This window comes from Chenopodium quinoa, unplaced genomic scaffold, assembly GCF_001683475.1.
Source record: "Chenopodium quinoa cultivar QQ74 unplaced genomic scaffold, ASM168347v1, whole genome shotgun sequence".
NCBI lineage: Eukaryota > Viridiplantae > Streptophyta > Magnoliopsida > Caryophyllales > Amaranthaceae > Chenopodium > Chenopodium quinoa.
In genome coordinates this window covers 207,462-234,896 of record NW_018743920.1, presented here as the reverse complement: position 1 = coordinate 234,896, position 27,435 = coordinate 207,462, and the positions used below count along the sequence as shown (strand labels likewise).

Below are 27,435 nucleotides of genomic sequence, written 5' to 3'. Positions count from 1 at the left end.
AACTCTTGAGAAGTTTGATGTCTACGTAAAATACCTAAAATGTCATTGTTTTGAAAGGTGAAGCATATTGCATTCAATCACGTATAATGAGCTACTTAGTAGTTTATTAGTAGTATAAGGTAACTCTTACAAAATTACCTTTTTTTATTTTTTTTTTTTATTTTTTTTAAGGTATTCTTAATTTCTTATCAATTGCATAAATCCAACTGTTAGATTATGTATATAATCTAGTGTTTAAGTTTGTATTTTTTCTAATATAATATATCCTTAATCCTAACCCTAGTATACTCTTGTATATATATATAGATGTTTAATAAATGAAAAAGGCACAACAAATATCTCTCATGTTTTATAAATATACTTTATGAAATTTAAAACAAACATTGCTCGTATTTAGATCACTACTATAATACAAGTAGTATAATTCCTCTTCTCCATCATCTATCCGAGGCACAATATATCTTTGTAGTAAAAGAACATTATATGAGGAAAAGCATATTCGATTATCCCACATCAAATTCTTTTACGATCTCATTATTCATTATAAAATAAAGCACTTCATATTAAACAATACTCAAATCTCATTATAAAACAAAATCAATTGTATAACTTGATATTTTCGTAAGCATCAAACTTCCCCCCTTCTCCTTCTTTCAACACCCAGTAATATCATCAGTTTGAGCACAGAAAACGCATAAAATTATGTCAAAGCTCTGAAACCAATCAACAATGGCGTTAATTTATTTGACTTTCTCTCTCCTACTATTTTCTCTCTCCTCTTCTTCAGCTCAAATCCCGACCACTCTTGATGGCCCGTTTAAGCCCGTTACTATGCCGTACGATGTCAGCTTGCGCGGCAACGCCGTCGATTTGCCGCCGTCTGATATTAGGGTTCAGCGCCATGTTAATGGGTTTCAACCTGAGCAGATTTCTGTCACTCTTTCTTCTGATTATCATTCCGTTTGGATTTCTTGGATCACAGGTTCGAATTTGATTTTTGGAAAGTAATTGAGCTGAATGATTGGAAGTTTTAGCAAATTTGAGCTATTTTTTGTGTAAATTTGATTATTCTTTGTTGAACTTGAGCAATTGATTGCAGAAATGATTGAATTTGAATTTTGAATTGATTGCATGGTATTTTAGTGAATTGATTTGGAAAGTTTGTTTGCGAAATTGTTTGATGATGTTGTCATTTATTGCATGCATCTTAATTGGTTACGTAGTTTCTCTATGTTCATTTTTCTAATTAGTGGTTTCGGGCCGGGTAGTCGGGTTGATGTAACAACACGAAATAATTAATACTTGTATTGCTTAAGATGCAATTTGACGTTAATTTGAATCAAGGAAATTGATTTATTAAACATATATGCTGTGTTTTTATTCATGATAGTGATGATGTCAGTTTTAATTGCCAAATTGTTGTAGAAAACTATACTTTAGACATAATTAATGGTTAAGAATTTGCATGATTGTCTTGGTGGGTCTTATTAAGTTATGCCAATTTGAGGTTAGTTCTGTAATAAAGATTAAAACTTTTGATAATTTTTTAATGAATTCATTTATTATTTACCTTGCTTGTGATTTCTGATTAAAATAAACATTTGAATATTGAAATGAGTATATATATCTAATCTTGCAAAACAACTTTTTGATCAAGCATCATGATTTTGGAACTGATTGTCATGTAGATGGAGTAATTTGAACTAATAACGCGACAACTAAATCTGTTAGTATTAAATATTAAGTTAATGTCAAGCACTAAAGCTGATGTATGGTTATTTTTAGATTTATGTAGTGGGTTTTGTTGATAGCATCATTATTATTGTAGACAGTAGCAATGGTTCTATGTATATGAGTGTAGATTTGGAACACAATTACACAATGATGCTTAAGATATGTTATTAAGATGCAAATGCTGGATGATTCTTTTTTTTAGGGGAATTCCAGATTGGATATGACATAAAGCCGTTGAATCCTGAATCTGTCAAGAGTGTTGTTCATTTTGGGGCATTGCAGCACACATTAACTCATGAAGCAACTGGATATTCTCAAATTTACAGTCAGCTTTATCCTTATGAAGGCCTTCAGAATTATACTTCTGGAATAATCCACCATGTTCGTCTCACAGGTATATTGGATTCTAATAATTATGTAAAACTTTAGTTACCCTGGTGAATTAGGGTTAGAATTTGAAAACCTTCCAATTTTGCATCCTCGTAAAGTTAATACAATATCATGTGGAATGAGAAAGCAAAGGTAGAAACAGCAAGAACTTTAATTGGAAAGGAAAATGTCTAACTATGGGTTTTATCATAATGATTTTTACAACCAATAAGGTATTGGCCTCTTTGTAAATGTTGTAACCTTTCTGTTAAGATTGATCTCCTCCTCCGTATCTTGTTTCCTTGCATGTTTATCAATAACGTATTACTTATGAGGAAAGTAAGATCCTTTAGAATTATAAGGATAATGTTGCTGGAAAGAACTAATGTGCAGAACATGATTTTAGAACCATGTTACTTCAGTTGTTATTCTTATTCTTGATAGCATTGTTATTTAACCTCACACTTGTTGTACTTGTATATTATGCCTGGAGTTGTATTATACTTCATAGCATTAAACCTCCACGAAAGTTTGGCAAATTGGTTGCACATTCTGAGCTCTGTCTGGTCTTTTTCTCTGTGTAGGGTTGAAACCTAATGCATTGTACTACTATCGATGTGGAGATCCCTCAATACCAGCCATGAGCGGCCTGTTCCATTTCAAGACTATGCCTATTCCTGGACCTCATAATTATCCTGGAAAAATTGCAATTGTTGGTGACTTGGGTCTTACATATAACACAACAGCCACCATTAGTCACATATCTAGCAATCAACCAGATCTTCTTCTCCTGGTTGGTGATGTGACTTATGCAAACCTGTATCTCACTAATGGAACTGGCTCTGATTGTTATTCCTGCTCTTTTCCAGAAAGCCCCATTCATGAAACGTACCAGCCCCGTTGGGATTATTGGGGAAGGTGATGCCAACCTCATTTCCATATCTTCACTATATTGATTGTGGCAGAAATCTTTACACTTGCAGATATCCTCCTATAGTTATGCTGACTTCCTATGAAATGATTCTTCACAGGTTCATGCAGAATTTGATATCTAGGGTTCCGATAATGGTGGTTGAAGGAAATCATGAAATAGAGGAACAAGTTGATCATAAAACTTTTGAAGCATACAGTTCCCGATTTGCTTTTCCATCAAAAGAGAGCGGATCAACATCTACATTTTACTATTCGTTTAATGCCGGGGGAATACATTTCATAATGCTCGGGGCTTATATTGCTTACAATGAATCAGGTATTCTGAGTTCTTTTGATTATGTGATTTTCTTGCATCTAAAAGTGAAAATGTCCATTTCTAACTTGTTCTGTTCAGCTGATCAATACAAATGGTTGGAGAGAGACTTGGCTAAAGTTGACCGAGATGTGACTCCATGGCTTGTTGTTGCATGGCATCCACCATGGTACACTTCTTACAAAGCTCATTACAGAGAAGCAGAGTGCATGAGAGTTGCAATGGAAGACTTGCTATATTCCTATGGTGTAGATGCAGTCTTCAACGGACACGTAAGTACCATAATGTCACATATGATACACGCAGAGTAGAACTCATTGGATTAGATTAGTGATCCATTTACTACATACCCATCACAACTTAAGAGCAGATATGTTAATTTAAGCCATCATTGAATGATTGCATTTGACGGACTTGAACTTAGTTCTTTTACATAGATATGACAATTAGCTTTAAAATTTGTGTGTTATGCTATTGCAAGCCTTCATTGAGTGAAGGCAGTCAGCTGATCAGAGCACAGTTCTTTGACAAAGGTAGACATGATGTTTTTTTTTTTTCCCCCGTAAGTGAATGTGTCTACATAGTCAAGGATTCAGAATTAAGTGCAAGTGCACTGCTTGCAATTGGCTGTTATCTTGCATCTCTTCTTTGCTTTTGTTTTCCTACAATCACCTGAATTCTGCCACACTGCTGAATAACATTGCTGGATGCAACTTCAGGTACATGCCTATGAGAGATCAAACAGGGTATATAATTATACCCTAGATCCTTGTGCTCCTATTCACATCACAATAAGGGATGGGGGTAATCGAGAGAAGATGGCAGTTGAGCATGCTGATGAGCCTGGAAATTGCCCTGAGCCATCAACGACTCCAGATAAATTCATGGGTGGCTTATGTGCTGCAAACTTTACGTCTGGTCCAGCTGCAGGCAACTTCTGCTGGGATCGTCAGCCAGATTTCAGCGCATACAGAGAGAGTAGCTTTGGCCATGGAATTCTAGAGGTTTCCTTTTCCCTATTCTTATCCTATTTATTCTTGCAGAATTTTAGTTCATGCACTTAATTGTATACATGCCTGATGCCTCCCATTCAAGCCTAATAAAATCCTTCGTGGTTATATGATTTGCAGGTGAAAAATGCAACTTATGCCCTTTGGACTTGGTACAGAAATCAAGATAGTGAGAAAGTGGCTGGAGATCAGATTTACATAGTGAGGCAGCCAGATGCCTGCCCTAACCAACGCAAGGTAACTAAAGGGTGGTCTGATGCTAGATAAATTACTCGGAAGCAATGGTGGATATTTGTTGGGCGTGTTGTCTAAATTATGCATATATATATCATGGCTTAGTGGGTACATGTCCAACTTTTACATTAAAGTTCAAGGTATCAAATATTGGCTCTTTATTAATGGTCCAAGATTAGCCACTGCTCAGAAGACTCGGGATAATTGTACTCTGGTAGGTTAGAAAAAGAAAACTCTCACGTTGCCACCCAGATCTTAGACTGGTGATAAAACGCGGCCCCAATTCCATAGGCTGTAGGTAGTTTTGTATTGAAGAAAGTCATGGAGTATTATAATGGTGGAGCACCTCATTTTTTCCCCGATAGGTTACTTCTGGCATTGGCCAATATTGTTGTTGTATCATTAGTGATTTGTTAGAAAGATGTAATTTGGAGTATGCTGCTTTTGTACATACGCTATTGAATTCTAATTATAATTTACCTCATTTACAGCGTGAAGTATTTTTTTCAGATGTAAACTTGGCCATAATGTTGATCACTGTCTGTCTGAAGCTTTCTGTAGGTATGATTTGCTCTATTACCCTCTTACCTAACGAAGAGGAAAATAGGATCAGAAATAAGAGAGCTAAATTAACACATAATTCCTCAATTTTCACAAGCTCCTGCAAGAATAAATGAACCTCCTGCAGTAGGATATCGGTACTAACATGTTCCGTTTAACTGGGGAAGGGATCTAGCTACAAGATGGGATACATACTGTGTGACTGTTACTCTTCCTCTTCACATAACTGAGTCTAAAACGATTAGAGATGAACGATAATGTGAAGACGAAGATCCAACAGCTTTACAATTTTGTCTTAGATTTCACCTTTTGAATCAGCCCCAAAACCTTGCATTCCCATACTACCGAATTTAAACCAAGATGCTGTGCAATCTTCAATCTAAATGCGCCAGCCAAAGCCTTAGCCACCTCCACTGGCCCTAGCCTTCTTCTTCTTCGCTTCCATGGCTAACAGTTCCTCTCTTTCTGTCTCACCCACTGTGGCATTCTGATGAAAAGCAGCATCAGTAGTAGGTCTGAATATATCATATCATCTGTAACACACTTCACATAAGCATTACAGTCCGATAGCCTTTCGCAATTAGAGCTATCTTAACATCTGAATATGCCGCAGACAGAACCAATCCTTGACCGTTCCTCTGGGTAAACCACCACCACCACCATTTGACCTTAAACATTAGTAGGTGGTCTGAATATACCATATCATCTGTAATTTTGTAGTTCCGACCAATTATAAAATGACATACAACCGTATTTTATCGACAAGGTTACTTAATTTTCCTACTCATAGTTTGCTAATGAGATTAATGCATCTGTAGCTAATTTAGCTGAAGTAAGATCACTGATTTAGTACAAAAAAGTTGAGTTGACAATTTGACATTGACCCTTACTTTAGTTTATACGTTGTGATTTATGCATATTAGAGCACGTGAAATTTAATCATAAATTAGTGAAGTGTGAACTCGACCCACTTTAAAATATATGGTCGTCATGTAGTTATGTTACAGTATGATGCTCTCAACTACCAGAGAGTCGCAAAACTGCAAAAGAAAGTGAATTCATATACTCTAGATAAAGTATCCACACAAAATAATCCTTTATGTTACTCTTCTTGTCTTCTCCGTCCAACTTGGAAAACGAAATTCTTAACACAATTCTCCGTCCAACTTGGAAATTGAAATCCCTTTATCATTTTGACAAATTTCAGGTGAGACGAACTTCTGAAAACTCTTACAAAAGACTCACTCATATTTTGGTATAATTGTGGCTAATTTTATATGGTATACATTTTTTCAAATATCTTTATATTAATTGCAACTAATTTTTCCAAATATCTTGTAGTAAGATGGAACACAAGTGTTCTAAAAGTATGAGTTGATGGAACAAGTGTTGAATATTAGACCTCCCAAGTATCACCACATGTAAGTGTCCCACATTAATTGAAAAAGAGAGAGTTAATTACTTTATAAGGCTAAGGGGCTACTCCTCCTATTGACATATGGTTTTGGGATGGAACCTCCTTTGGACTTGTAAAGTGGACTCTCTCTCTTGGTTTGTGGGTGCGACTCAGACCCGTATTTAACCACTGCAATTGAGAGCTATGTTACTTGGACTTGGGTACCTATGTCTGACACGGGTACGTGTCCAAGCGTCCGATTTGGCTATTTTGTGAAATTCCATGATTTTGAACTAAAAGTGAAGTGTTCGGGTGTCATACCCATGTCCGACCGTCGAGGGTCTGACACGATATATGAGGTGAAATGAAGAGAGTCCGAGTAACATAAATTGGGAGAGTGAAGACTCCAAGAGTGTGAGATTCTGGGACAAGAAATAATAAACAAATGTTGATTTTAATGCTTCAATTTGAGTTTTCGGTTACTACTCATATTAAACATGGGATTAATTAATTATTATTTTTTTTTTGATAAAAACGTTGATAAATTTTTCTTTGGTATTAAATTAGATCCAGATTCGTCAAAGTGATTAATCTAATCGACAATGGTGCAATCGGTATTGGCATTGTACACCATACATGTGTCACGAACCAGTTAGATTCCATGATTTTGAACTAAAAGTGAAGTGTTCGGGTGTCATACCCATGTCCGACCGTCGAGGGTCTGACACGATATATGAGGTGAAATGAAGAGAGTCCGAGTAACATAAATTGGGAGAGTGAAGACTCCAAGAGTGTGAGATTCTGGGACAAGAAATAATAAACAAATGTTGATTTTAATGCTTCAATTTGAGTTTTCGGTTACTACTCATATTAAACATGGGATTAATTAATTATTATTTTTTTTTGATAAAAACGTTGATAAATTTTTCTTTGGTATTAAATTAGATCCAGATTCGTCAAAGTGATTAATCTAATCGACAATGGTGCAATCGGTATTGGCATTGTACACCATACATGTGTCACGAACCAGTTAGATGGCGACGGCGTGCGCATGGGAATGCCCCTCCTTGCCCATAACACTAGGGAAAGCACTTCAAATCTCTTAGTAAAGACCCACATATCAGCGTTTTTTTGATGTGGTTAGCCACACTGTGCGACAAGCTGACACACACACCAAAACACTGACCGAGTAACCCTTGACCGACCGAGTAACACATCGTGTGACCAGCCACATATGAAAATTTGTGTAACACTATTTGTAAGTTGTGACTATCATTTCTGAACGAGAGAGCGCAGCATTGATTTAGACCTTTGTTTATGTTTGTGTAAATTGGGACTTGGATCATTGGAAGGAGTACTTTGGACTTTGGAGTGAAGAGCACTGCAAGTTAAAACAGATGGTGCATGTCTGAACTCTTCATTTAAGTATTTATTTTAACCGACCTTTCATACGAGTACAAAATATAAGTCAATCGGTGAGATTACACTATTAGAAATAAAAAAAACACACTAAATTTTTTTTTTTTTGAAAATGAAAAAACAAAGAAAGAAGAAAAAAGGAAGACTTTTCTCAAATATATCATCCAAATCAAATGTCCATGATTAACGCGGTTCAATTTTCAAAAGGAAATTATGGTGGTTGAGAGTGAGTCAACAAAGTCATAATCATGCACTAAAACTCTCACATAGTCCACATGTATAATTTGACTTTCTTTATATAAATAACGCTCCAAAAAAAATCACAATTCAACAACCACAATATTTTCTTCCAAACTTTCAAAAGTTTAGCTAGGCCACAATGAAGGCAATCCAACCCACCATCAACCACCACTTCACAATCACTCGCCGCCTTCCACGGCCGGTTCGTGCTCAACAAGAACTTCTCTTCGACGACACTAACTGGTCGTCTAAGGCGTCTAACCCGGCTACCCGTTTAGCCAAATCACTTACCCATATGTTACATAACCAAATTGAATCCATACACACCCAAAAAACATTAACCCAATCTAACTATAGCACCATTTTAGAGGACAAGAGTAACACCCCTATATCATTTCCTAAGGATGATATATCAAATAATTGGGAGGAATTTCATGGTGCTAATAATTGGGACAACCTTTTAGACCCTATTAACCCCTCTTTAAGGCAAGAGCTACTCAAATATGGTGAGTTAGCTCAAGCAACGTATGATGCATTCGATTATGATCCATACTCCGAGTATTGCGGTAGTTGTAGGTATAACCGAAACAAGCTCTTTGAGAAGCTCGGGTTAACACGACACGGATATCACGTTACAAAGTACATCTACGCGACTTCTCAAATTGATCTGCCTAGATGGCTAGAGAAGTCGCAAGTGGCCGAGACTTGGAGTACGCACTCGAATTGGATGGGGTTTGTCGCCGTTAGCGATGATGAGGAGTCACGCCGCATCGGTAGGAGAGACATTGTAGTGGCATGGCGAGGGACGGTGTCTGCATCCGAGTGGTACGAAGATTTTCAGCGTAATTTGGAGACATTTGGGCACGGTGATGCCAAAGTAGAGGAAGGTTTCCTAAGCATTTACACTACGAAATTTCGATCTTCGAGGTATAACAAATCAAGTGCTTCAGAACAAGTTAATACATTATTACAAGAAAAGAGGGGAAGAAGTTAGTCTTACAATAACAGGGCATAGTTTAGGTGGTGCCTTGGCTCTGCTCAATGCATACGAAGCGGCTGCAATATTCGTCAATCTTCCTGTTAGTGTCATATCTTTTGCTGCACCAAGGATTGGAAACTCGGTCTTCAGAGACGAGCTACACGAGCTAGGAGTCAAGATACTACGCGTTGTTGTCAAACAAGACATCGTTCCTTGGACAGCAGGAATGGTCTTTAACAATGAGAGCTTACAGAATTTTGATGAGATTACAGGGGGATTACAGTGGATTCACCCTCATGCTGGTGTTGAGCTGAAGCTTGACGCGAGAGCTTCTCCGTATTTGAAACGAGGGTTGCAGTTGCTAGGACATCATATGCTAGAGACTTACCTGCATTTGCTGGATGGTTATGAAAGTTCTAAGGTGCCTTTTCGGCCTGATGCTACAAGGGATATAGCTTTGGTGAACAAAGAGTGTGATCTGTTGATCAACGAGCTGAGGATACCGCCTCGTTGGTACCAGGTTGCGAATAAGGGTCTGGTTCAGAATGCTTACGGGAGGTGGGTTAAACCCAAGAGGGATCCTGAAGATATACCATCCCCTACTAGTGAATCAGCTAATTGTAATGAAATGCAATATGTACTTGGTTATTGAATCATAATTATAGTTGTATATATAAGTTCTTGCTGGCACAATCTAATTCTTATCATACTCAAATCATGAAGCTTAAGGTTAGGGGGTTGGGGGAAGGGGTGTACGAGCTATTGCCCCGAATTATTAGTCAATCGTGCTAGATGAGCATGAAGACCCAATTTCAAAGGCGATTTTTGATATTCCTAACATATATAGGGATGTGTTAGAGTTCTTGACTAATTAGAGAAGTGATATTTTTGAGGATAAATTCCTCAAGATTGAATCCTTTTACCCATCTCGACATGGTGTTTTATCACCAGGAGGGATACAGGTAGAGGAGCGCGTTCACAAGATCAAAGAAAGGCTAACAACAGCATGAAAGGATAGAGGATCACTTTATCTAACAGAGTATTTTTCGACACAATTACACATAGGGGACCAATGCAGTCTACTTACTAAGCAGAAAACTAAACATAGTTAATGTTAGAAAAAGGGAGGGGGGTTCACAGACTGATAGTGAACTATCATTATTAATTTTCAACAATGCTTCATGTGATGTTTGTGCATGTATATCCTTTTCTGACTCAGCTTCCACTGATAATTTTCATTATCTATACAAGCAACTATGAATGCTGATTCAGCTTTTCTGATGATCATGAATGCTGTTTTCTGCAGCACATATGCTAATCAAATATGTGGGCTAACCACATTTCAAGTACACAAATTCAAGCAACTATCCTTATCTTGCTACCACAAGTCCACAATGGACATCCTCCACCAAAAGCGGCGAAGGGCAAAATCACAAGTTCATAAAACAAGGCGACACCAGATGTTATGTTACTATAGATGATCATGTTCGTAAGAAGATTCCCAGGATTTCGAAGATGCCATACATATCTCCGATTGAATCTTAATTTATGAGTATTGTCAGTTATGATAAAGCATCAGTAACCTTGTTTTGTTTGCCAGACAAGTACCGAAATTTCAGCTGATGCTGATGCTTGCACATCTCACAAATTATAGACTGAAATAGATCGTCCACCAAACAGATCACTGACTCATATCAAATTTTAAAAAATATAGAAGATAATATTATATTATAGAGGTTTGATCCAGCAACGGACCTTACACATATAGTTTCATAAATCTACTATTGACTAATAAGATACAGTATACATACACAAGCAGATATCATTAACCATGAGATAAAAATAAAGGAAAAAAAAATCCTTCCTAATTCTCGAATGGCATTCACAACCCTAGACTGATAAACTTGAGCTGAAGTTGGTTAGACTGTATTCTCTTGACATATTCAGATATTCATCACCAGTTTCCCCACATTATGCAAGAGTCGAGTTTTTACAGGCCAAGATCATAATAATTGAAGCATTACCCTTAAAAGATATCCAAAATCTCCAAGATGAAATTATTGCAAAGTGGACAGTTCCCCCTTTGAACAAACAACTCCCTTGAACATAATCTGCAAAACGTATGGCCACAAGGAATGAACGCTGCACCTTTATGCCTCACCATACACACACAACAAGAAAACTCTCCTTTCCCCACGTCCTGTACCTCTTCTTCCACCTCCACCTCTTCCTCTTCTTCCTCTTCCTCTTCTTCGTCATCCAACCTGTACGTAGGCCCACTAATCCCAGCTTGTCGATCTGTTTCCTCCAACAAATCCATCAACGACATTCGCAATGGCTGGTTTGCTGGAGGCCCCAGATTAGGGATTCCTCCTCCATCCTCGTCATCATCAACCTCATCCTCATCTCCACGAGGGGACACTTCAATTTCATCATTCTCATTCCTACTTCGATTACCCTCATCTAGCTCCCTTGACAGCCTCCTACGAGTCTGCTCCCTCTCAGCAGCCAAAGCCGCAGACAGCCTGAAGCTACTGCCACCCCTAGGAGACCCACCACTATCAACCTCCCTCAAGGTCAGATCATCAGCTGGAACAGTATCAACTCTCCTGAGCGAACTGCTTCTAAGGGAGTTTCTATTCGCCATCACTTCACCTAATGATGATCTTGAGCTAGGTATCACGTCTGACTGTGGAACCGGCAAAGAAGATGTCCAATTCCTTGAATTTGGATTCTGATTCTGACTAAAATTCTGATTCCTCTTGAGCTTAAGGCGGTCTTTAAAAGACTTCCATGTCTTCTTTCCGTTGGGGGATCCTCCAGCACTTCTAGGGGTAAGGGTCTCGTCGTTATGAATAACCTCAAGGAGGGTTCGGACAACTATATTAGCTGGTGGTGGTGATTTCCTGTCACTATTAAGTACAGCACCCAGCGTGACGTTTGACACCCTTCTTGGGCTAGTAGTGCTATTAACTATGGAAGAATTATGGCTAAATTCGCGGTTGATTGCATCAGATAGATCGGCTGCAATGAAGGTGTCGCGAAGGGTGGAGTGGTGGGACGTCAGTCTCCCAGAAGTAACAGCAGTAGCTACGCCACCACCGTCACTATCCATTCAATCTGTACTTTACATACAATTTTTCCCAACAAAACATACAATCAAAATCTCATTCATATTCTTACATTACAATCAATTGCATCACAATTCAATCAAAATATATCTCATCATAAGTAATTATGCAACATAATCATCATATTCAATGTTTATAAATCATAAAAAAAAAAAAAAATTAAACACAGAAAAACAAAGATTTGTCTTCATAGAAAATCGCGGTTTACATTTGTTTTTTCTGCTTTATATTATTGAGATTCACAATTCTGTTACTACTAATAAACAAATTAGAAACTTCACATTTTCAAATTCTATATACTTTTATATATAAATTGATAAGAAAAATAAAAAAAAAATTGAATCAAATTCTTATACAAATAGGACAAATTCACCAGAAAATAATACCTTAATAATTATCTCAAAGCATAGAAAATATTGCAGGAAAATTGAAAAATAAAATACAATTTTAGCTCAAATTAGTTTAAAAAATAAAAATAAAAGCTCACCAAATTTTTCATTGGTAAATTGCAGAAAATTAGCTGATAATGTAACTCAGATTAATGATGAACAAATTGTAGAAGAGCAAAAGATCATCCAGAAAAAAGTCAAAAAATGAGAATTTTTTTCATGAAATTCAAAACAGCAACAGTAACGAAAAGAGAGGAGAGAGAAAATGTAAGAATACCTAAATTTGTCCGTTATTTTGGATACAACCGCTTCAGATCTGACCCTATTTTTGTGCAGCTTCAATGGCGCCCAATTTCTGAATTTTCGGAAATAAAAATTGCCAAAAAAAAAAGAAAGATAAAATTCCCAAAAAAGAGGAAAATTAAAAGGGGAAATTAAAATTAATAGGAAGATAATAATGGAGTTAATTTTATATTTTTGGGGGAAAAATCTATGTTGTTAATATTTGTCTTTTGGGTATCTATTTTTGACTTTTGTTTGGGATTTTTATTTTATAAAAATGAAAATAATAATAATATGAGACGTTATCTGAAAATGTGTGCTCCAAAGTGGTGAAGAGATTTTTTGAGAGGGGACTTTTTGGAGTGGATGATTGAGTACAGAGAAAAATTAAAAATAAAGAAGAGCGAGTCTTTCTCGTTTTGTAAGCTCAAAACTCAAAAGGGCCTCAGATTCCCTTCTTTTTGCGCGACATGTCCTTTTGGTGACCCCTTTTGCGAGTATGGAGAACTCGTATACTCGATAACATGATATGCATTATGTTCTTAAAATTACAGTATATTCTGTTATGTGAATAGTTTAAAATAAGGAGCATACATAATCTTTTTGTCATAAATTCATGTTGTTGTATTATATGAGTGTGTGATTTTTAGATTATAGATGTTTAATTATTTTAAACTTGGAGTGTAAGTTTATTCAAAATATAGTGCATATTATGATTTGGAGTGTAGAATCTTAGGGTTTTTTTTTTCTTTTTATCTAAAGGATAGAGTTGATTCCTTTCTAGTGGTTTCAAAAAAAAAAAAAAAAAAAAAAAAAAAAAAGTAACAGAGTTGATTATAAATCGGGCTGAGATAGGCTAAAACTAGAACTATATAATAAGTGGTTTTATACCTTGAGAAACTGACATAATGAAGTTGTGACTTGATGTATGTTTATTGCATAGCGTATGCCAAATAAATTGGTTTATTTCATCAAGTTGAGCAAGCGAAGCTAACTAGATAGTTTTAGAGGCAGAAATCATTGTATAATCTTTCATAATAGTACTCCTTAAGAGAAATATGTATATGTGATTCATGTTTAAAACTACAATTAACTAAACTCATCGTATAATATTAGTGTTACTAATGTAAATTATCAGACACTATATTAATGGTTTAGATTCATGTATTGACATTTGTGCATGGTCAAATTGTGTTTATTATTCTCTTTATTTTATTTATTTGAATTTTTTTTATAAGTCCAAAAAAATAAAGTTGAGAAGCACAAAAAGAACTAGAGAGAAATATGAAAATTGGCATCTCTTGGTCCGCATTATGGATGTGGTACAATTCTCTTGGTTGTCCAGGCTCCGCTGTTATTAGTATGCTGCAAGACTTTATTGGTATTTTCGTTTTCTTCGTTTTTCCTCCAATGTTAAGTGGCAAGCCCAGTATGAGGGTTTGCTTAGGCATGTTGCCTTAGCTTCTTTACACAAGGTTGTCCTTTTGCGGTTCATTTGTTTAGTAGTGTGTTATGTTGTTTTTTGTTTCTTTAAGCTCTCTTAGGTTGTAATTATGCTTTTATTTATAAAGTTCTCTTTAGAAAAAAAATAAAAATAAATCAAAGTTTAAAAGATTTGCACTTAAAGTGAAAAAAATTAAGGGGCGTCCGGTATAAAAAAGCCCAATGATCGAGGCCCAGTGGTTGTAATAAGACTCATAAGAGGGATAGATCCATCGGATATTAGTCATTTAGCCATTAAGGTTGCATGATCATTTCACCATGTGTCACAAATTTAATATCAAGATTAAGGGCTTATTAAGGCTATGTTTATTTCACCTTATTTTTGTATATTTAATCTGATTTGAATTTACTACGTATATTTTTGTATTTGATTAGCTTTGATTTAATTAAACTCTGACCTTATATCTGAAATTTTGAACTAATTTATAAGGATAAAATGTATGAAATGAGATCTTCTATATTTGTATTAATATATAATTTCCAAATATGAAATTTCATTATTCATTTTACTACAAAATTAAACATCTAAAACGATAAAAAAAATCGCAATTAAAACGATAATATAATCTAACTTGTTTTCAATTGGGCATTGGTGGAGTGTCTCCCTATGGTGAAGTCATCGTTAGTTTTTGTTATTTAGTTGTTTTTTTATTAGGATTTTTTTTTTTTTTTTGTGTTTGTGTGTGTGTGTGTGTGTGTGATGGTTTATTAAAAAGGTAATCATCTTTTGCCCTATTATTAGTTTGTTGGAAAAAATTATTCAGGATCGCAATTAGGGTTGTTCATCAGTCCAAGACCGGACCGAAGACCGAAATTGAATTTTAAGAACCGAAGATCAGCTGGAATCGAAAAAATTGGTCCGAAATCCGAACCGGACCGGTTTGGACTTATTTGGAAATTTTATAAAAAAATTCCTAAATTTTAAATAATTTATGATAAAATATAAAGGAAAAACAATATTTTAACGCTTTTTTATATGTTTAGTAAGACTAAAGTTTTCCTAATTAATCGGTTTAGGATCAAACCAGACCGAAGACAAAAAATTTCTCGACCCGGAGACCGAACCGATTAATTTGTCCGGCCCGAGGTCGGTCCGGACCAATTTTTGAACACCCCTATTCGCAATGGTTGTCAAATTTTCAAAGACGTTCAAGTGAATCAGATGAAAATCATCCTTACGGTAACAACTAATCGTGAGACTATCTCTTCGAAAATGTTTTATATTCCAGCGATGTGAGCGAGAAATATATCACAGTGCAAGATCTATTTAATGATTGTATCTTGATGAAGGAAACTCTTATATGATTCAATTTTATGTATTTGTTGGTTTAGATTTTATTTGTAAATGTTATATGGCTTTTTATTAATGAATTGATTTGTTTCAAAAAAAATAATGGACATTGGCAAAATGGCAACTAATCCATGTTCGGATGGCGAATTGCTAAACATCGCCCGCAAATCTCCACATAAAGCCCACAAATTTCCATTGAGTTGACACTATTGCCCTTAATATAAAAAAAACCTCACACTTTCATCACCCAAAAAAAATATCTCACCCATCTTCTTTCTACATCTCTTTTAAAAAATTTTCAAACTACGGCAATGTCAAGGCAAGGAATTAGCGGCGGCGACAACGGAGGGAAGGAGGTCTCAGGGTGGAAAGGTAATTTTATTTTTTATTTTGAAAAAAAAACCGTCGAGAAGGCTGGGCGCCTAGCCAGAACCCCGTGCCCACAGCGGTGGCACCAAATTTTGATGCCATGACAACGGTGTTGGCGGCTAGGCTGGACGCCAAGGCCACGGTGGTGGCGTCTTGTGAGGGCGTCGCTACCGTAGCCCTAACGTCCAGCCTAGCCGCCTATGCCGTGGAGCTGGCGCCACCTCCTTTGTTTTTTTTTTCTTTTTTTGTTATATTTATTATTTTTTTTTATTTTCAGAACTTTTTTTTTGTTAATGTGTATATTTTTTTTTCAATTGTTTGTATATTTTGTTGTTTATGTTTATATTTTTTTTTTCAAATTTGTTGTATTTTTTTTATGTTTATATTTCCTTTACAATTATTTGTATGTTTTTTTGTAAATTTTTTATTTTTATTTTTTTATTACAATTTGTTAGTATTTTTTCAGTTAATTTGATTTTTTTTTTGGTTAGTTATTTTTTTAAATTTTTTTTATGTTTATATATATTTTGTATGTTTTGTTTTTTTTTTCTTTGTGTGTGTATTTTTGTTATATTTTATTTTAGTGTTCTGTTATTTTTTTATGTTAATTTGTTAGTATTTTTTTAGTTTATTTGATTTGTTTTTTGTTAGTAATTTTTTTTATAATTTTTTTAATGTTTATATATTTATTAATTTTTTTAAGGTATCGCATTTTTGCCCTGGTGTGGGGAAGAATATAGTCATTATTTAAAGTAGAAACTACTCAATGGAGAGCTCGGGAGCCAGACATGTTTGATCTCGTGGTATTTCGGCCTCGGCTCGTAGAGAACGGATTCACCATCCTGATGAGGATGAAGATGATGATGGTGAGGAGGAGGAGGACGCATATGAGGATATGGACGATCAGAGTGGACCATACGATGATTACGGTCCATTCAGTCAGAGGATTGATGATATGTATGAGACGCATAGGGTAGATGTGCATAAGGGTAGGGATGGTAGGTTTGTTAGTAGATCTGACACATCATCTGCGTCCACTGTGTCTGGTGTAAGCAGAAAACGGTCGAGGGCCGTTAATGATTCTTGGGTGGTGAGGGGTGAGGTGGCTGGGGGGCCTGTAGACGGGAGTGTGATTCTTAGCTTTCTAGGACACATAGCTACCCGTATCTGGGAGGACCAGGAGAATGCTTTGGTGACGGGCATTTTGAAATGCCAAACCCGGGAAAAGACTTGTAACTTTTTGAGTAGATGGGCTAAGGCTTGGCCGGTGGAGAGCGAGGTGTTCGGCCGATTGTAGGGCACTAGGGTGAATCACCTTCCTGCCACCATGCACGATAAGATTGACTCAACGCTGATCACGGCTTTCGTTGAGCTATGGCAGCCTGATACGAACTTTTTCCACCTTCCGTTCAGTGAGATGACGATCATGTTGCATGACGTCGAGGCCATTCTTGGGATTCGCACAGAGGGTAAACGACTTTATGTTGTGACTGATGCGGATCAGACAGATTTGTTGGCGAAGCTGTTGGCGGTGGACAGGGCTGCGCTGTACACCAAGGCGCTTGGTGTTTAGGATCACGTTTGTGTGAAGATCGCATATGTCTTGCAGCGTTGTTTGCACCCCAGTGCACGTAGGACGCATGATATGGCTGGCTACATATGTTTTTCTTCTCCTCGGGTATACCTTGTTTCCGAATAAGAGCGAAAACAAGCTCAGGCCACGTGGCTTAGTTGACGCGTGTGAGCGCGACAGAGTAGGCCAGTTTTCTTGGGGGTCGGTTTTGTTGGCGTATCTGTATCGTCGACTAGGATTTTCGAGTCGGGCTGACGCGACAGGTATCACTAGATGTCTGACTTTATTACAGACCTAGATATACGAGTATTTTCCTGCATTTCGACCACACCGTGACCCGGTTCCTATTGGGGATGGGATGCCACGTGCCTGTGTGTGGAGTCCCCGGTTAGAGAAGAAGTCCTTTTTGCACAAGTTGGAGTTGGAAAATTTTTCATTAGATGAATGTGTTCATTTTTCCAACCCCTTTAATTTTTTCAAATCTCATTATTAATTTATGTTTGGTTAAATTAATTGTGAGTATAGTCTTCAATTTTGTAGCATCAAGATGAACCTAAAATAATTTAAAGAACAGTTCTTGAGTTAATTTTGGTTTGTGCACTAAAATTGAATTTTTTTTTAAGTTGAACTTAATTTATTTTAATTTTTTTGCTCAAAATTGGTTCTAAAATAAATTTATAATTAATTTTTATATCACATATCAATCGGGATTAAATTTTGAGACAAGTGCACGCAAATCGAGGCAAAGACCGTCCAAACACACACCCTTCGGCTAGCTGGGCTGCGTGAATGTGGCTGCCAAGGTACGTGTGTGCGCTACCATGGTGCGCTAGTGTGTGATGTGTGCGAGCTCAGTGCACTTTTTGGGGGTATAGTATGCGACAATGGGCTGCGTGGCTTGCGAGTGCTAGCAGGCCAGCCACACGCTGCCAGCGCTAGAAACGTGCTAGCATGCGTAGCATGCTGCGAGGCTGCTGGTGCTAGCAGATGTGGCATGCGCTGCTAGCTAGGCATGCCAACACCCACGCGGGCAATGTCAACGCCTTGGTGCCTAGCAAGCGTAGCCCCATGGTTTGGATGCTAGGCACTTGGCCGTTTGGTGGGCTATAATTTTGCGTCATTTGGGTCGTTGTAATTATTTTAACGAGGCTAGGCCTCGGTTCCTCCGACATTTGCAAAATAATTTGGCAAAATATGGGTTACCGGCTTAATTAATTGGATTAATTAAGTTGGATGCGAAATTTAGTGGGAGCTTTGCTAATTACTTGAGCTAATTTTATTGCATCGATCTTAATCACATAATATGGTTAACAACTTTGACTAGTTTTAATTAGGCACGTTAATCGGATTAACCACCTAAGTTAGTTACTAGTTCGCGCGTGTTATGCATTGTTACTTGTTTCTTTTTTTTTACATTGTAAAATGCATGGGCCATTGACATATGGTGAATGGAATGTATATTGTATTCAAAGGTTTTGTGAAAATGACAGCTAGTGGATAGTCAATACGAACTGCGATCTGTTATGTATTTTTGTAAATCTAAATTCGGTCTACGTCCCGTTGCGTATTTTTGTACCTTAATATTTAGATTAGTCCTAGTCATAATAACTAGTAGTTGCATAATTGGTGGAGATGTCTCGAAGACGGCGTTTCTAAGAAGACAAGCCAAGAGGATGCATCGGAGAACCTTGAAGACTCAAGGGGTCATGCTAGTTGGCAAATGCATCTTTTACTTATGTTTTCTATATATAATTATGCTTATATATATATGAATGATATGTTAGATGCATTTTTAGGATTTCAAATGTTACGATGATTAATTAAGCTCACTTAAATCAACCAACATAAAAACCCTAGGTTCCCATAATATTGAGCCAAATTTATCATTCCAAGACCAACACGTACCGAACTAATGCATAGTGATGGACTACGCCAAAGGGAGGCATCACTACTTCCCTAGGAACTTAAGGTATACTAGGTATACAAGTTGGTATTGGTTAAGCTCAATGACATCAGTAAGGAGTCCTTAGATGTCGTGGCATTGGAGATAAATGTCAAGGAAACATTAGATGCAACATTTTATCGAACCAAGATTAGCTTAGAGCTATTAGCAATTGGATTGCTTACCTTAAAATATTAATTGTTAAGACAAGACAAAGCATGCTTAATCACTTTTTGATTTTTGGAATCTTGGAATTGTTTTATTCTCGCCTAAAAGGGACAAATATTAACGTGTGGATAAGACGCTCAATAAGATTGAAAATTTGCATGTATGCTTTAAATTTCAAATTTATTAGTTTTATGAATGGTTTTTCATCATTTCAAATTCTTTCAATTGTAGAATCATGTCTGCAAATAACTCAAACAACCAATTTTCGTTACGCTCAATTCTCGACAAGGAGAAGTTGAGTGGGCCAAATTTTCTTGATTGGCAAAGGAACTTGCGTATAGTTCTCATGCAAGAGCAAAAGGAATACATCATTGATGAGGAAATGCTCGACGCTCCCAATGAGAAGGTCACTCAGGCTGCCCTTAACCGTTGGCAAACTGCCAATCGGGATAAATGCATCACGTGGGCCACAATGTCTCCGGACCTCCAAAAGACTTTCTTCGAAAGGGAGACGACTTTTGAGATCATTTCTAAACTTTAGAACATGTTTCGGGAGCAGGCTCGAACTGAAAGGTTCGAAACCCACAGGCATGTCCTTGAGAGTAAGCTCAAGAAAGGAAAGCCAGTCAGCCCGCATGTACTTAAAATGATCGGATTATTTGAGAACATGGAAAGGCTTAACGCAGGGTATTCAACCGAGGTGGAAATTGACATTATTCTTCATTCGTTGCACAAAGGCTATGATCAGTTCAAGATGAACTATAATATGCACAACATGGAGAAAACCCTCACCGAACTTCATGAGATGTTGAAGCAGGCTGAGTAAATACTCAAGAATGAGGGGAAGCATGACATGCTCATGGTAAAAAAGGGTAAGCCATTCAAGCAGTCGGGCAAGAAGAAAGGCTTTAAAGGGAAAAAGAAGAAGAATTTTTCGCCTAAGTCAAGCGCTACCAAGAGCGACAAAGACAAGAAGGTAGCCTTTTCTAAATCTGATTCCGAATGTTTCTTTTGCGATATTGGAAGTGGGATTGCCACAAATTCAAGGAAGATAAGAAGAACGCCACCGTTGCTTCTGTATCTGGTATTTTTGTTATATACTTAAACTTCGCTAGCAAAACATCATGGGTATTAGATACCGGATGTGGCTCACACCTTTGTTCCAATGCTCAGGAACTAAGGGTAAATTGGAGGCTACAGAAGGGAGAGGTCAAACTACGGGTCGGCAACGGAGGTAGAATGTCAGTCGTATCCATTGGAACTCTCAGTTTTTCTTTTCCCTCGGGCTTGTTTTAGAACTTGACAATTATTATCATGTTCCAAGAGTTACCAAAAACATTATTTCAATTTCGGCGTTGGACACCAAGGGATTTGAATTTCGGATAAAAGACAATAGTTGTTCGTTTTATTTCGATAATGTTTTATATGGTAAGGCATATTTAGAAAATGGTCTTTATGCGCTTTCTCTAGACAAACAGGTTTATAATTTTGAATATACCGCCAAAAGAGCTAAGACCATTGAGTCGAATCAAACCTACTTGTGGCATTGTCGTCTTGGGCACATTGACATCAAAAACATCAAGAAACTTCTTCATGAAGGTATTCTTGACTCTTTCGACTTAGAGTCATTTGAAAATTGCGAAGGATGTTTATTAGGTAAGATGATAAAGCAACTATTTTCCAAGTTAGGAGAAATGGCTAGTGACTTATTGGGCCTTATACATACGGATGTATGTGGACTAATGAGTACACCCGCAAGGCATGGTTATCGATATTTCATCACCTTCACGGACGACTATAGTAGATATGGATATGTCTACCTTATGTTGAACAAATCTTAATCTTTTGAGAAATTTAAAGAGTTTCAGAGTGAAGTTGAAAATCAGCTTGGCAATAAAATCAAAGCACTTCGATCGGATCGAGGTGGCGAGTATTTGAGCCACAAATTCGACGATCACCTGACAGAAAATGATATTCTTTCAGAGTTGACACCTCCCGAAACTCCACAATGGAACTGAGTGTCCGAGAGGAGGAATCGAACCTTGTTAGACATGGTCCGATCAATGATGGGTCTTAGTGATCTTCCTATATCTTTCTGGGGACACGCATTTCTAACCGCGGCACTAACCCTGAACCGAGCTCCGTCAAATGCTGTCAAAAAGGCTCCATATGGATTATGGACAAAGAAACCTCCACGATTGTCTTTTCTTAAGATTTGGGGTTGTGAAGCATATGTCAAGAGATTAATTTCTGACAAACTTCACCTAAAATCAGACAAGTGTTTCTTTATGGGATACCCAAAAGAAACCAAACTCTTTCACTTTACGTGATTACAAATTATTAGACTTGGTGATGATTCTCCAACACAACACAATCAATCAAACGTTACAATGCATTCAAGAAATCAATAAAACCAATTTAATTCTTGAACATTTAGTGACCACATAATTTTAGTGTGGAATCCTTTTTAAACTACATCGGTGTTAAATAACACCTTAAGTGCATAAGACACCGCAAATCCTATCTCTCAGTGTTAGAAACACCTTAAGTGCATATAGACACCGCAATATAATTTATCCATGTGTACACGTAAATAACTCATTCCTCATGCTTATAGCATCAATAAAAATTATATGAACCATAATAAAATTTCTTTTCCATATTCCAAACCAAATTAAACATTTAGTTTAATCAAACATGCTTCTAACATGCCAAAAATAAAAGTATGGTTCATAATCAACATGCCAATACAATTAATTCCAATCACCAATTCACCACAAATAATTCATACATTTCAAATCATTCACCAACATCAATCCAAATTAACAAATTCCTTCCAACACCTATCATGATACTACTTGGAATTAATTCAACAAAGCCTAGCATGCTTCTATACACTTAAACTTTACCAAGTACGCGAACGTACCTTGAATACGATCTCAAAATAGCCACGATTACACAAGTCACTCACTTGGAAAACTCCTACAATCCAAAATTATAAAGGAGTATTAATACCTCTTTAACACAAAATTCCAGCAATATATACTCTCTTTAAATCGCTCAAAAAACCTTTAAAATAAGCTGATTTTTTTTAAACCCTTACTTTATTCCCAATTAAATGAGTAATTAAAGATTTTTTCAAGAAACTTAAATTAGGCTCACATATGAAATTTCCAGCATTATTAAAACTTATAAAATTGCTGTAATTTGGTTTAAAAACATTAATTTCAATAGTTTTAATCAACCACAATCAAATTCCATCAATAGTTGTAATCTCGGGGATAACCTAACAGGCAGCATTGAATTGGATAAGTTTAATATGTCAGCAAAATAGGGTAAAATTGGTGATCTGCAGATTCATGTAATTGAGGTATGCCCTCTGCTCCCATTGCCTGCATGCAAGTGTAATGGTGAATCTGTTAGCAATCTGGTCAAAGACAGAAACATAATGTTGTTATTTTACCCCCTTCAAAAAAGTGAAATTGAGAATGCTGGAGAGAGAAGGGAGTCACTGATCCCCCATGTTTGTAGGTAGTCTTTGTACATTTAGCTGAGGGCAGTTGAAGGGAAGACAAGAGATGCCTTTTAGTAATTTAATGTCCTTAGTGTTAAAAATCATGGACCCAGGAGAGATGTAAGATTACACTGAAAGACCAGATAAAGAATAAGAAAACCTGTGTCTGAAAATAGTTTGGGTTATGATTGAATTTTTCCCAGTATGCCTGAAGGCTCCACCTTTGATGATATTTTTATTTAAGTTTATGATGGAAGTCAAAACATATATTAATATATTATGTTGCATTGGACTGTACGAATTGGTTTATTTTTAAAGCCCAATACGCATGATAGATTGGATTTGTTAGTTTGGATGATTATATTATTTTGCATAAATATATTGTGATAATTATTCTGATTATTTTATCTCTAACAAATTAATCTTCTGTTTTGATTATTTATCTATATGATATGATTGAGTTTGTTAATAATATTTCATAATTATATTTCTTATCTATTTAATTTTTCAGATTATATTTTGAATAAATTTATCCTGTATTACCTAACCTTGTTTCAAGGAAGTTGTTAGTCTTGCTGTTGCACAGGATAAGGCTGGAAATTTATTCAAGGATATATTCAAAGATAATCGTTGAAACAGAAACAAACAACTAGCAACGTTCAAATTTCAAATAGCCGAAGGTTGTTGAAGAAGCAAGATTAAAGGAATTCGGTTGGTGTTTTTCAAAGGTTTGAAATCAAATCTAAAACGTTTGAAATCAGTCTTGAAGCCTTATAAATAGCGTCAAGATATGCTGAAGAAAGAATAACGACAAGAACAATGACAAGAACACTCAAGAATTATCAAGCTTCGAATTCATACACTATAGCAAGAGTGTTAAATATTTTCTCTCTAAGTTCTTTAATACCTTATTGTGTGATTAGATTGAGAGAAAAGAAAAGTGTATCTAAGAGTGAAAAAAATATATATCAAAAGAGTGATATACTTAGAGTAAATTTATAATACTCAAAGTATAGTAAAAGTGAGTTAGCTTTTATTTCTGGGAATTGAGTGTCTAAGGTGTAGCTGGGTTGCTACGGAGAGAAGATAGTGAGATCTTCTAGGGTGCTTTAGAACTCTAAGGGAAGAAATAAAAGTTGGTTAAAATCCTATGGGTTGGACAACCCTAGGCGGAGGCGTAGGCCTTTGTGCTGAACTTCGTAACAATTTCCTTGTGTTCTTTACTTTCTGTTCTTGCACTTAATTTTGTGTTGCTTAAACTGATCATTTGCTAAATTCAAACAAACGCATTTAACATTCTGATTAGCAATCAGCTTCGCTGTATCAATTGTTTTCAAAGCCTTGGCTTTAAGTCTGAAATTAGTTTATTCCGCTTAGAAAGTAATTTCAAAACCTTGATATTTTGTGTTCTGTGAAAAACGCCCATACTCTATTCAACCCCCCCCCCTTCTAGAGTATTATTGTGTTCATTCCATTACCATTGTGATCCTTTCAATGCCCTTTCTTAAGTTATTGGGAGAGATTAGAAATACCATCACTACTAGATTGTACCTGTGTGAATGCAGAGGTTAGAAAAATGAATTATGATAAAACAAAATTACTGTAATAATTTATAGACATCTAAGCAATGATCTTAAAACCTTATTGTCCAACTTTGTAATATAATAATTCTAAAAGTAATCCTAGTTATACCAATCTGGTTTTCTAGTAGGGTGACTTGGTGAGTTTCATTTGAGGATAGGAATGGAGAACCTTGCTCTTATGTATATCTGCAACTATGTCTAAGACAGTTATATAAATATATATAATTAACTATTTTATGATTGCAGCAATGTCGCATTTACTGATGTTTTTTCTTTCTGTTTGTTATTGTTATTTCTAAAGTTGCATATTGTTATTGTTGTTATTATTATAGACTCGAATGTGATTTTCAAAATTTCCAAAATAATTTTCATATTATGTATTAACAACCTGAAATTTGAGTTAAATGAAAATAATAGTAGTAAATATAATATAATATAATATAATATAATATGTTAGAGGATCAACTGCATAAAAAAATTTAAGTCCAAAAACGTGTTTTATACTTTATCACTCCCCCTCATACAAGAGCTCATTGAGCTTGAGATATGAATGCAACATGAGCCTCTACGTACTCAGAGCTTAATATTCCATTTTTAAAGTGGGTATGAATGAGATTCGAACCTGTGACCTTTTTGTTACGTTATTATGATAATATGTTAGATGATCAACCCAACTAAAACTTTAAGTTGATGATTGAAACACATGAATATGATTTATACTCTATTTTAATGTTTTTTTCACACAATCCTTCTTACCAATGCAGCCCAAATCACCATTACACCAATAGTCAATTTGTTCAATACCAACTTATTGATATACTTTATAAGCTTCTACTTACTAAATTAAGCAGGTTAGAGTTTTATTATAACACGTTCAAGTTATTAATGATTCTTTCGTTCCTTTTGCGTGGGAAGCAATATTTTATATACAAAGTATGTTCCTTTTGCGTGGGAATCAATATCTTATATACGTAGTATATATATATATATATATATATATATATATATATATATATATATATATATATATATATATATATATATATATATATATATATATATATATATATATAATCTGTAACTTGTATAGGATTAAACCAAAAAGTAGGTAATAAAACTTGAAGCATGGGTTTGGAATTAAAATTGTTAATATCATGTGTTTGGATAAAGTTCATGAATGTTTTTTTTTTTTTCCTTTTTTTTAAAAAAAAATTAATTTATACATCATGTGTCAAACTCATCAACCCGCCCTGCCTCCAAAACTTGAATTGATTCTTAAACCTTATAACTTGGAATTTTGAGATGGATTTATATTAAATTATCACTCTAACGCATGTTGTTGGTTTCGACCACATACTTCATAATTAGAATTTGTGAGCAGGGGTGGGACTTCGGTTTGACCTCGGTTTGAAACGGTTTCGGTTTGAAACGGTTCGGGTTGAAACGGTTTCATTTAGCCGGCGGGTCAGTTCGGTTCGGTTCTGATTAGTCACGGGTCGGTTCGGTTTCGGTTTATTTTTGTACAGTTTAAATTCGGTTCCGGTCATAAACTGTTCGGTTTATAAACGATTCGGTCATAATCGGATCGGTTTGAAACGGGTCGGTTCAGGGGGCGAGTTTACCCTGGTCAGCGCCTGTTTGGTTTATAAACGATTCGGGTCATGTCGGCTCAATTTATAAACGGTTCGGGTCAGGGCGGGTTTAGCCGGGTCAATGCCGGTTCGGTTTATAAACGGTTCGGGTCATGATCGGAACGGTTTGAAACGGGTCGGTACAGGGGCGGTTTTACCCGGGTCAATGTCGGTTTTGGTTCATATCGGTTCGGGTCATGAACGAATTGGTTTGAAACGGGTCGGTTTCGGGGCGGGTTTACCCGGGTTAATGCTAGTTCGGTTCATATCAGTTCGGTTTATACTCGGTTTGGTGCTAAAATCGTTCGGGTTAGTTTGGTAATCGATTAAATTGGATCAAGTTGAAATGGTTCATTTCTTTAGCGGACCGGTTTGATTCGGGTTGAAATCGGTTTCTAAAAAGTGGTTTTGGCCGGTTAGGGCATTTTGTTTTATATCAAGTTGGGACAAGTATTTCCATTTCATTAGCAGGTCGGCATAGGTCGATGAAAAAAAAAATAATGGATCGAGTAGAAATTGGGTTTTAAGAGGTTTTTGATCGGTTAGCTGGTTTCGGTTTATATCAAGTTGGGACTTCATCACTTCATTTTCAGACATTGGATTATATACAATTACACAAATCTTCATTTATTCAGTTATTCACTTATTCAGTTATTCTATATCATGTTAATATGTTATGTTTCAAGTTTGGTTATACTCTTGTTGTTGTTTATTAGATATTATCGTATTATTCTATTACAAATTTATAAGGCATTAATGTATTATTGTTTCATTTTTAAATATTATCAAGCTATGCACTTCTTGTTTGATTGTTTTACAAATCGCGTCATGACCATGATTTGATGAGTTGCTACTTTGAATACGATAAATC

The 27,435-nt window shown here is 36.0% G+C and overlaps 2 protein-coding genes and 1 pseudogene across 3 annotated transcripts; 2 read left to right on the top strand and 1 right to left on the bottom strand.

The window, feature by feature from the left end:
• Nucleotides 1-442: 442 nt before the first annotated feature.
• On the top strand, nt 443-5,102 carry LOC110687734 (purple acid phosphatase 15-like). Its single transcript, XM_021864356.1, has 7 exons — nt 443-982; nt 1,937-2,128; nt 2,688-3,021; nt 3,135-3,352; nt 3,431-3,621; nt 4,069-4,353; nt 4,480-5,102. The coding sequence occupies exons 1-7, from the start codon at nt 730-732 to the stop codon at nt 4,624-4,626; spliced, it is 1,620 nt and encodes a 539-aa protein (XP_021720048.1). The 5' UTR covers nt 443-729; the 3' UTR covers nt 4,627-5,102.
• A 2,857-nt stretch (nt 5,103-7,959) lies between these two features.
• LOC110687732 lies at nt 7,960-9,878 on the top strand (annotated as a pseudogene).
• Nucleotides 9,879-10,856: 978 nt separating this feature from the next.
• On the bottom strand, nt 10,857-13,471 carry LOC110687733. Of its 2 annotated transcripts, none has more exons than XM_021864353.1 (2): nt 12,986-13,471; nt 10,857-12,313 (listed from the first exon to the last, which is right to left on the bottom strand). In XM_021864353.1, the coding sequence occupies exon 2, from the start codon at nt 12,301-12,303 to the stop codon at nt 11,215-11,217; it is 1,089 nt and encodes a 362-aa protein (XP_021720045.1). In that variant the 5' UTR covers nt 12,304-12,313; nt 12,986-13,471; the 3' UTR covers nt 10,857-11,214. The 2 variants fall into 2 exon arrangements, with proteins under 2 accessions (XP_021720045.1, XP_021720047.1); XM_021864355.1 differs by having other exon boundaries at nt 10,857-12,308.
• Between the last annotated feature and the right edge of the window lie 13,964 nt (nt 13,472-27,435).

Excerpts from the sequence above, each read along its gene's own strand:
- LOC110687733 (XM_021864353.1), bottom strand. The coding sequence starts at position 12,303 with ATGGATAGTGACGGTGGTGGCGTAGCTACTGCTGTTACTTCTGGGAGA.
- LOC110687734 (XM_021864356.1), top strand. The coding sequence starts at position 730 with ATGGCGTTAATTTATTTGACTTTCTCTCTCCTACTATTTTCTCTCTCC. Across the intron at positions 983-1,936 it reads TTGGATTTCTTGGATCACAG|GGGAATTCCAGATTGGATAT; the intron begins GTTCGAATTTGA and ends TCTTTTTTTTAG. Across the intron at positions 3,622-4,068 it reads ATGCAGTCTTCAACGGACAC|GTACATGCCTATGAGAGATC; the intron begins GTAAGTACCATA and ends ATGCAACTTCAG.